Source organism: Dicentrarchus labrax, unplaced genomic scaffold (genome assembly GCF_905237075.1).
Source record: "Dicentrarchus labrax unplaced genomic scaffold, dlabrax2021, whole genome shotgun sequence".
Lineage (NCBI taxonomy): Eukaryota > Metazoa > Chordata > Actinopteri > Moronidae > Dicentrarchus > Dicentrarchus labrax.
Window position 1 is genome coordinate 18719786 of NW_026136722.1, and position 11811 is coordinate 18731596.

Genomic DNA, 11811 nt, shown 5'->3' on the forward strand with positions numbered 1-11811 from the left:
TGCAGTACAACTTATTTGTCTTTATTTGTCAAAGCAGAAAATAAAATAAGAACAGTAAAGTAAAAGAATGAATACAGCGTCTCTGACTTTACAGAACCAATCATGAGGTAAGATGCCTTTATTATGTTTTGTTATGGATCAAGAAGAAGCTAATACACAAACGTTTCATGGTTGCTTTGAGTGTATTCGCACCTCGTAACACACAAACCTGTGAAAACTAAAGTAAACTGCATGAACTCCTACAGCTGAAATCTAACAAGCATCACTGTACATTGATTGCACTTTCACACATTTTAAAACAGGAGTTTATAAGGAAGTGATTTGGTTTTAGTTAGTCCAGGCTGCGTCCAGATGTTCACGTCCTCTCCGTCTGCATCGCCGCTACGAATAAAAAGACATCTAGTCTTTGTAATAAAAAACACTGCCACCCTGTCGAGTCCCAAGTGTTGTTCTTGGCACATAGAAGGTCGGGTATTCATTTACGAGACTTTAAAAACCGACCGTTTCAAGTTCGCCTCGAGCTGTTTCGTGAAGCTCAGGTGTGTCCTCGACCGCTGCAGTCAGGTTCCCTTCCTCTTGTAAAAACAAAGTTATGCTGAGTAATTATTATCATTAATCTAGTTAAACTGCTCCTAAGTATTTTTTGAAAAATGCATACAGAGAATAGTTAGTACCAAAAAAACCCAAAAACAAAAAACAACTAGTAAAGTAAAATCACTCCTAACACCAAACGTCATTTGGCAAATAATCTGATAATTCATCATCATAGTGCTGCTGTCAGTATTTACAGATTCCTGTCAGACAAAACGCATCTGAGTCGGTCAGACAACGGATCCTGTTGATAAAAGTGAAAACGAAAATCAGGATAGGAGCTGTTTCCAGACTACCGTTAATGGATAAAGGAAGAAATAAACGGAAAACGACAAAAAGTTTTCTTTTTTTTTATGTTTTGAAAGAAAAAATTCTTAGTTTTTCATTTTTGTTTTTAATTTTTTAATTTTTTTTAATAAAAAACTGAAAATAAAAGACCCATTTCCGTTGAACTAAAAAAAAAACTGGGGAAAAAAGACCGAAAAACAAAAAAGCAACTAGTTTTCAGTTTTTTGTTTTTAAAATAAAAAAAAGTGAACAAAGACCCATTTTCAGTTTTTTTGTTTTAAAAATTTGGAAATATGGGGGGAAAAAACACTAAATATTACGTGTTGTCCATTTTTTGTTTTGAAAATGGAAAAAACAAACGTCCCATTTCCATTATTTTGAAATTAAAAAGGAAATTGTTTTTCCTTTTTTGAGAAAAGAAAAATGAAAAAAATGGAAAACAAAAGGTTCTCACTCATTGTCAGGAAACAGCTCGTTTTCCAGTTTTGGTTTTCTCATATTCAAATCGAGGATCCGTTACACTGACCGCCGTCCTGTATAGTGTCAGCCGTTTCTTTCTGATGCCTCGTGTACATGAAAACACACTTTTTACGATGTAAACAGAGACCATGATGTGTCATCCGAAAGGGTCTGTTCACACCTGCATTTAAAACGTCAACATATTTTTTGTGATCTCAAGTCATTTCCTGGTTTCGCCATAAAGGGACGTTTTCTCCACCGTGACGATGTGAGCTGCTGCTGTACATTGTGGCATCTTTGCTCTGTAGGCGTTTGGGAATGTACTTCCTGTATGAATCGGCATCAAAATGTAATTCTAAAAATACTTTAAACATCTTGAAAAGGACAATAAATGTTGTAAAAAAACAAAAACAAAGAGTCTGTTATTCCTCGGTAGCCAAGAGTTTACAGCGTGAACGACGACCAGCTATTCCTCAAAGCAGGGAGTCAATCCGGGTGCTCGGGTCTCCGCCTAGCGAGTCTCCGAGGTCAAACAGCTGGTCGAGGTTGACGGTGGAGCTACAGAGGAAATCATTGCGGCCCTGCTCCTCCTCCTCCGGCCAGGGGCTCTCCAGGAAGGCCGTGGCGAGGAAGGTCTCCTCGTCAAAGTCCGACACGTCATTATTCCTTTGGGTCTCCGCCAACACGTGGATGTCTTCCGTCCCCGCGGGGGCTTCCACGGGGGAGATGTGGGTCCCCCGCACTGTCAGGTCCTCCTCCTTCATGATGGGGCTCAGAGGTTCTTCTCCTTCCAGGCTGAGCTCCCCGCTGAGGGCGGAGTCCAGCAGGGCATCCCAGTCAAAGTCCCCCTTCAGAGGTCCAATCTCCTTCTGTTCGTCCACGGTGAGCAGTGGGGAGCTGGAGCGGCGTGGATATTTGGCGCCACCAATTCTGGAGCCCAGTTTCCTCTTTTGCCCCCCTCTTCCGCTGACCACAGGCCAAGACCCCAGCATGGTACCTTCAGCCAGATGAGGGTCCCAGTTCTGGTCGGCGCCGGTCGCTTCTTCGAACTCCCGGAGGAGGCGTTGGGACTCCGGGTTGATGCACAACCCGCTCTGACCTCCCGCGGGGCCTCTGGACTGCGGCTGGAGGTTGATCCTGAGCCTGTTCTGCAGGGCCGGGTTGATCTGGACCGGCGGCATCCGCCTCTTCTTGTACGCACCGCTCAGGAGACGCTCAGCGTACTGCGGGTCGATCTTCCAGAAACCGCCCTTCCCTGGCTCGTCCTTCTGCCGCGGCACCTTGATGAAGCACTTGTTGAGCGACAGGTTGTGTCGGATGGAGTTCTGGAAACAGAGACAGAATATTTTTACATGATTGCTTCAAAAAACACTTATTTTAGACGCCACATTGAAGGAAACTGTTTTCGTGGGCTTTTTTGGCCGATTGTTGTTGCTTAAAATATCTGATTCCACAGCAGCTTTTCCAAGACATTGCAATGTTTTTGGCAACTTGTTCCAGTGAGAATAAAAGCTCAGGGCTCAACGTTTTGCTGATATGGAGACTGATATGATCGGTGAAACTCACAACGATTGATACAATTTGCGGAAAGGTTTCATTGATTGGACAAAAATGGAAATTTGCTTTCTTGCTGAGCACCAGCCAGAATTTCAACATTGATTTATAGAACAGAAACTGGGTGATATTCGGTCTTTTTGCCTCTTTTTCAACATCAACATGTCATAAAACACAACATTTTTGAACTTATTGATTAGTGCGAAGGTGTTTCTCCAGAGTGTTTGTGAGAAATCGTTTTCCAGGAGCTTTTCTTGACAATACAGGACAGCACTTGCTCACAAAAAGCTCCAACTTCGACTCCAACTTTCCTCCTAAACGTAACATTAATCAGTCCACAGCTAAACGGCTAAATTACAGTAAAACTTATTCAGGATATTTGGTCATTTGAATCAATTTCCAGGTGTTTCTATTGTAGGGATTAAACAAACAGGAAGTTTTGTGTTAATCAGTTTTAAAGGTGCTGGTAGGTGGATGTTGTTACCTTTGCACACAGCCAGGCTAGCTGTTTCCCCCTGTTTCCAGTCTTTGTGCTAAGCTAAGCTACACCAGCTGCTGGCTGTAGCATCATGTTTACCGTACAGACAAGAGAGTCGAGTAAATCTTCCAATGCTGAACTTAAAAACAGAAGTTTATAATGAAAGTCACCTTTAAACTGACTGTGCATCAGCAGGAAGTAGAGATGGGATCACTTTAATGTACTGTGCACCCTTGCATTCATCCAACTGCCCCCCCTCCTTCCACTGAAGTCTAAACAGAGCTGTGACCTGCTGACCTTTGTTAAATATTATCTGCCCCATGTACTGCCTTACAATAACAAAACGCTCTGAAATGTCTGAGCCAGACGCTGAAACACGGGAGTACAGCTAACGGCTTCATCAATCATTTATCCGGCAAAATTAAACTTTGTTTGAAACCTTTTTTTTTCGGAGGGGGAATCTGCTGCCCCCCACACACACACACACACACACACACACACACATCACTTGTTTTTGCTCAAGCAGAACAACCAGTGAACAGAATACGTAAAAATAAGTGTTTTTCCTGCAGGTTTAGTGCAGCTGAGCGAAGTGTCGTTGGCTTCTGGAGTTTATTAATTAGCCACACAGCGAAGTCACTAATACCTGAGAGTGTGGCAGCAGGCCTCGCAGTGTGCTCCTCTCAGATTCAGGTTTTCTTTACTAATCTTTAAATAGAAGCAAAGCCCAGCTGTGAGCCAAAGGACGCTGGAAGTCAGTCCGAGTTGAGGGGGAGAAAGTTTATATCAGTGGTTCCTTAAGGGAGCCATTTTCTATCATTTAGTAAACTGACTCAGTGGCACATTTTATGGATATTTAATATTATATTAAAAACTGTAAACAGTGAAGTTTGTGTAAAGCCAGTGATTTGAATTAAGTTTGAGCAGATCATTTCCTGTTTAGGGAACTTTCTATACAATTATCATTTATTATGTATATTTTATAATTTTTAACAATCAAACAGACTTAATAAGATTCATTTTGGACAAATTCAGTGTTTTCTTGTCATTCTTCGATTACTTTACATTTACTTTTTTTTTCTTTACAGTAGTGAACCAAACACTGAGATATCGGTTCTCTTAAATTCCTTAAAATCAAGAAGGTCACACAACCATACATGAAGCTTTGGTGACCTCTAGTGGGGGTCCCAGACCCTCGGATTGGGAACCACTGGTCTATAAAATTACCTCATACATCCTAAACGCATCACATTGAGGTTTTTGCTTTAATTCGAATGGCGAAGATCATTTATAGCCTATTTAATATTTACTAACAACATTTTAAAACTTTTTAGGGGATAAAATAAATTAAAATAAAACTCTTTCCTGCCTTAAATGCCAGTAAACATTGTAACTCCAAACCGTTTAAGTTTATTAACGCAAACATATTAAGGATGAAAAAATATTCGAGGATTTATTGTGAAGGTAAATTGGGTAAATTAAGTTAATTGTACCAATTCCATTAAAAGTAATAAGTATTTTACACTCAATGCAGGATTTCTCCAAACTTATTTAAAATGTGTGAACAGAATTTATCAGAATAAATTCACTTAAATCCATTTTCTTTAACCAAATGTTTCCACTAAAGCAAATTATACATTACGTGTTAAAAACAGCTGATGTAGGATAAAAACTATTAATAATTAATTGATTATCCAAATAAAGCTGCAGAGCCATTTTAAGTTTTTATGAATTAAAGGTTTTTATTATGTCCGATGTTAGAGGGTCCTGCAGACAATAAACAGTCTGTTGGAAAAGATGCATCCTTTAAAGAGTCTATTGTTTACTCTGTGGGGTCATCTGTCTGTGTGTGTGTGTGTGTGTGTGTGTGTGTGTGTGTGTCCTTTACCTGCCAGGTGGGATCAGCGTGTCTGTAGTAGCAGAAGTTGTCGGTGATCCACTTGTAGATGCAGGACAGAGTGATCTTGCTCTTCTTGCTCGCCTGCATCGCCATGCAGATGAGGGTCGCGTACGAGTACGGGGGCTTGATGTGCGCGTTGGTCTTGTAGTCCACCTCATCGGGGCAGTGACCGTGAGCCACGATGCCGGGCAGGGACTGCATCCTGCTGTAGGCCGCCGCTGTGGGCTTCCCCGGGGTCAGAGGCATGCCGATGGAGGCGGGGTCCCCGGCCAGAGGGGAGGCCGGGGCGTCGGAGCCCAGCGGCTGGTGGCCGAACAGGTGCGGCTGGTGGTGGGCCTGCTGCGGCACGTTGGCACCGAGGATGGAGAACTCCTGCAGCCACTGCAGGCTGGTCAGGCTGTCGTCCAGGTTGATGGAGCTGCAGCTGCTGCTGTTGTTACTGACGCTGTCCCGCTCCTCAGCCTGCGCGGCGGCGGTCACCACCTCCTCCTCCAGCCCCACCGAGCCTTCGGGCCAGGGGTCGGCACAGCTCAGAGACAGCATGGCTCTCTCCAACACCTCTCTGTCACCCAGCTCCTGCTCCTCCTCCCCCTGCCACCGCCTGACAGGACCGAAAATATACACCCGACTTCAACAAGTGCGAAAGGGCAAACAATGATGGCCCCATTTGAAAACAGAGCCTCTGTGTGCGTAAAGATCTCCAATCCCCATTTCAACCTGCCGTCTGTCACCTGGCTGTCTGCGCGAGGAGAACATGTGCTAAAGCTAAAGACTCTGAAATAAATAAAATAAAACCTCTGGTCCTGATGAGCAGGAGCCTTTTTCTTTAGCGCCAATGTCGCAGAACTTTCCAGAGAAACTCTGTTGCGCACTTGACGCTGAGCTGCGCGCACAAAGAGCGCACGGCGTTACTAACAACACCTGAAGGCATTTAACCCTCAGAACTGAATTAAAGTGTTAGAAACTGTGGAAACATCTCTTTAAAACTGTGTTGTTATAATTCAGATGCAATGTTTGCTGTATTTCTGAGGATATTTGCGCATTTGGGCTTTTTTACGCGTAAAATCAGGAAATGTTTTTATTTAATTAAAAGTTATTTTACAGTCAATATTATATAAAACAATATGCTTGTAAGTAATTATTTATTATGCTTTTATTTGTTAAGAGCTGATACAGTTGACCCGGATAGTTCAGGCCTTCAGATCCGTTTCCAGGTGCAGATTCAGGAGAATGGGGGGGGGGATAAATTCTGTTCTTATAAATAAATAAAGTTTAAACTCACCTTCTGTCTGCTCCTCTGCTGAGTGGAGACCTTTTAAATCCCAAAACGAGCCGCTCTTCTAGGCCTCAGCCTGCTCTCGGTGCACCTGTTGTCAGCTTGTGTGCGAAAGAAAAGAAAAAAGAGGAATTCCTGCGGACTGTTTGGCGCTTCTGCTCCTCTGCGGAGGTCTTTATTGCGGGTGTCAGCGGGCTGCGGGATCTGTCGGGGAGGCAGTTTAATACCTGGTGCAGGAGGTTTGTCCAGCAACCATAGAAACGGTACACCCCCCCCTTGTAAACAGCTTCCCGCTCCTCCATTGGCCCGCTGGTTTCTATAGCGCTTCATTTTTAATCACTCTCGAGTCAACTGTGGCCGCTGCAGCGCCGGTTCTCAAACTGAGGCCCGGGGACGCACCAGGGGACCTCTGAGGACTTTTAAATGAAACCGACGGATTACTTTAATTCTACAGTAATTAAAACTCTAAAAATGTGACTCATTTGAGAACATAAAGGAGAGATTGTGGCCTAAACAGGGGCGGATCTAGAGGAGCATGGTGGCCAGGTGGGGGGGGGGACTTTAAAAGGAGAAATATATAAATTATTATTAATATTTGTTTAGAAAAAGCCCCCAAATGGAGATATTTTAACTTAAAAACATGATTGTAGCACATTATGAAAGCATATAGAAACATATAAAGGTGGCATTGGAAATCAATACATTGTTTTTATTGCCAAAGACATTTTTCACTAAATGGAAGTGAGTCTGAACTGTAACAGATCAATACGTTGATTTTTTAACATTTTATATTACAAATTAACAAAATAGAAGTACTGTAACGCTGCTGTAAGATGAGATTTAAGTTAATTAATTAATTAATTAATTGTTAACTACTATAAACACACTTTATATTCTGTTTGTATTCTAGATTAAGGTGTCTGTGATGTTATTGATGGTTTAAATTGGCAGTGTGATACGATTAGTGAGGTAGTGAGGTGATACCTTATTGTTGTCAGCATTCAGTTGTCAGATAAAGACAAACTGGTTTAAACTTTAACAATGTGCTGCACTTTATAAGGTTATTGTATGTTTTATAGCTGTCAGATGAATGTAGTGGAAATAAAAAGTAAAATATATCCCTCTGAAATGTGTTTGAGTTGAAGTAGAAATACTCAAGTAAACTTGAGTAAAAATAAGTAATATTTATATATATATATTTAAGTCCAGGATTGGATACAGAGCTGCCAATTTAATACTTTATAATGTGTAAAATCAAAGTTTTGTAGATTTTACGGTAAAAGACCGTAAACTCTAAATAGGTTAAAGTTGTTTTAAATTTAACAGAAAACCACCGTCAGCATCATATTTTTATTCTGTAAAACTGTTTAATTTGATGGTAAAAACTTGTATTTATACAGTAAAATATGGATTAAAGCTCAACAGCACCGTAATAATAGAAAAGTTCTACCGTATTAATTACGGTAAAGTTCTGTAAAACAACAGCTGGCGGTTTCTTTACCATAAGTATGTATTGATCTGTTATGGGCACATTTTAGACTTAGAACAATGTATTGATTTCTAATGTGCCACAAAAGAGTTCCCATCAATATCTCTCTGTTGACACGTGAATCTTCAGGGTCAAGATGATTTTTTTTTACAAATTAAAGTCATAACCTTCAGAAGATCCAACTTTAAACACAATTTGTCTCATTCCTTGAGAGTTTGTAGCCAGAAAATATGTTTACACGTGTAGAAATGATAGTTAAAGCGTCGTTTAACTGCTGAATAGACAGAATGTAAATATTTTCTGCATCACTTTAATACTTCAACTCAAGTTAAAGAGGCCGCCCGTTGTTCGGTGGCGTTCTCTGCTCACCGTCCAGCTCTGAGGAGACGTCAGGACTCGAGAGATGAGGAAGCCTTTTTATTGCTTTACAGTTGCCTTTGTGAGGCGCCTCAGGAAACCACTCAGCCACACTAATAGAACGTTCAAGGGGCCAAAACCTTTTTGTTTCGCCTTTCTCTTTCTTTCTGTCGTATGAACAAAAGTACATTCCTTCACACACACACACACACACACACACACACACACACACACACACACTCCCCAAGTCCAAACGCTGGGTCCAACTTTTAGGTGGTTGCTGATTAAATATATTCAGAAACAGAATTTGGACACTTACACAGCGTCCTTTATTTAAGTTAAAGTACAAATATGACAGTACAAGAGTCCAGGTGACATCAAACATGTAATTTTAACCCTTTAAGATCACATCTTAAGTTATATTGTTCCTCTGTTTAACAATTTACGCCCCAAAAAATCATAAAAACTCAATTTATTTGTGTTAACGTAGCTGCCGTTAGCTAACTGAACAACACTTAATAATCAATTGTAAATTAATTTTACATGAAATCTTTTTTATTTTAGTCTTTTTAATGTTTAATTAAAGATATTTACACTGTAAAACCAATGAAATGATCTATAAATCCAGGTGAACTCTGCTATAATACAAATAATCAGACTTACATTTACAGCAGAGTGCTGTTATTATTGGATTGTTATTATTTTAAATCTGAATTTTAAAAGTTATAGAACTGTAATAAAAGTTATTATCTGTGAAATTACAGTAATTATTGCTGTTTACACTGATAACAACTGTATTTTGACAGTTTACTAACTCTTATACACTGATAAACAACATTTATTCAACGTTTCTGTTGTGAAAACTTCCAGAATTATACAAAATATCTGTCAGTTAACAAACAAATCCTTGTAAAATTACAGAAAATATATGTTTTTTACTGTTAATTGTCAGAATTAAATTACTTTAGAAATGTATTAACAGTATTACACTTAAATTTAACAGTTTATTCTATTTAATAAACACTAAATATCTGTATCTGTTATAGATTTGTAGATTTTTTTATATGTATTTTAACTGTTTTATGTGAAAAAAGCAGTAATAAGCAGTAATTTTACGATTATTTACATATTTGTTCTCATTATTTTACATAAGACGTGTAAATTCACAGGATATGTTTGTAATGTTTAGTAATATGAGACCTTGTGAGGAGTTTAAAGGAGCTGACAACTCAAAGTTTGTGAATCGCTGCTTTAATCTTTAAAACTGTGTTTATATTTTACGTTTTTTATGTAAAATCTTATAACAAAAGCTGTCAGATAAGTTCAGTATTTCCCCATAAAGTATTAAAGTGAAACATTCAAGCAGATAAATGTACTTAAGTAAATGTATTTAGTTACTTTTTCAGCACTAAAACATCCACTGACTGAAAAAAAGAAAGTTCAAGATTAGAAGACGAGTCGCAGACTGGATCAATCAAACCAGTGAAACCAGACAGCTTGACGGGACCGGGACCAGGTCTCATTGTTCGGACCCTGTAGGCTCAACAAAACCCTTCATGTCAGAGTCTTCATATCACCAGAGGTCAGAGGTCAGAGGTCAGAGCGGGAGCAGCCGACCACAGTAACCTCGCAGACGGGAGGGTCAGAGGGATTAAAGGGGGTCTGATGGTGGACTTGACTGACAGACTGATGCAGATCAATGTGATACAGACCAGCAGACATTATTAAATATGATTCATTGATTAGTGGCAGCTGTTTTAATAATCAATTAAATCACCTTTTAAGTTGTTTATGTGAATATTTTCTGCTTTTCTTTGTAACATACGACAGTAAACTGAATATCTGATGTATACGATTCACTTTATTCATAGATTTTAAGATCATTTATCAATAATGATCATTTAAAATAAGATTATATAGGATTATAATTGGCAGGTTAATCAATAATAATAATGGTCTCCTGTTTCCTGCCTGTGTAGAAGTAATGGCTGCTGGTGGACAGACGAGGGCGCCAGATATCTTTCTGTGCTCTGAGTCAGTGGATGTTTGAGTTTATTATGAGGAAATGTAAAAATGTTGGTTATACGACTGTATTTGGAAGAAAAAGTGCACAATAACCACATTATAAGTCCAAAAATACAAATTTTTCACAAGATAGCAGATGAAATATTGTATAAAACAGCTTTATTATTATTGATATGATGTTAAAATGAACATTTTTAATGATTGAGGGTTTATTTTGTGGGAGTTTAATCATCTAAAAAAGGTTTTATCAGTTTAAATGTTCAGATGTGTCCTTTAGTGCAGATTATCAATATAAAATATTATCAACAAATTATTTATTTTATAGATTAAGCTACCGGCAGCATAGTTAAAATGAGCTCCACTTGAAGTGATGAACACATGAATGCATCAATAATGTGATGTCTTACACTGAAACTGGCCATTTATATATATAAACTGTTGAAACTGATAAAATGAAATAAAAACTGCTTCATCAGGAATGTTTCTTTAACATTATTCTTTAACAAATATTAATACTTTTACGTAACGATTAAAAAAAAAACGTAAATGAAAAAGTGGTCTGCTTATTCTACCTCGTTAAAAATCCCAGAATCTATTAAATATGTAGTTTTTGTTAATTTCTAAAGTTTGTCTGATGTTTCCTCCTTCAGTGTAAAGTCCATTCTCAGTTTCAGCTCTTCAGAGATCTTAAATAATAATCTAAACTTTAAAAATAACAACTTCATTTAGTTCATTTCTGTGAGGGAACTAAATTATGTTATTATTCTTAAAGTTTAGCAGCATTAGAAATATATATTAGAAATATACACAGTTAAAACAACCAAAGAGACAACAGAACAATGACCTCAGTAAGAAGAAAACAGACAGAAAATTATATAAAAAGCTCCTAAAAATAGAATTCATCCAAATCTCTGGTTTCACACAAACTCCCTGCAGTTATTTTTATTATTAAATATAATATGAAAGATCAATAAAATATGCTTTAACCAACCAGAGAGCTGATTTACAGACTACAGAGTGTGTGTGAATTAACATACAGGTGAAGAACATAAATTGGGGTTGTTAAGTTTCTCTTTGTTGTCGGTGCCTTCAGGTAACGACGGCCTCCAACTATACATAATGGATGCTGTCGGTCACGTGTGCTTTAACCTCCAGCAGCTGAATTATTCAGACAGAAAGTCGACTGCAGGAAGAATCATCTCAACCTCGATGGATCGTTTTTATTGTTGTACACTAAATGTTTCATCAGTATTTAATGTTTTACCTGATAAAAACTGTTATTAGAGGCTGTATTATATTTGTAGCACAGTCACATAAATAATATGATGTTAAATTGATCAGTTGCTGTTTGTTCCTTTCATTTGTTTTGAGCATATTTATTATGTTGTGCATAT

The 11811-nt window shown here is 38.6% G+C and overlaps 1 protein-coding gene across 1 annotated transcript; it reads right to left on the bottom strand.

The window, feature by feature from the left end:
* Positions 1–6776, bottom strand: foxj1a (forkhead box J1a). Its single transcript, XM_051388601.1, has 3 exons — positions 6553–6776; positions 5259–5871; positions 1–2663 (listed from the first exon to the last, which is right to left on the bottom strand). Exons 2-3 carry the CDS (start codon positions 5811–5813, stop codon positions 1812–1814), a joined length of 1407 nt encoding a protein of 468 aa, XP_051244561.1. The 5' UTR covers positions 5814–5871; positions 6553–6776; the 3' UTR covers positions 1–1811.
* Between the last annotated feature and the right edge of the window lie 5035 nt (positions 6777–11811).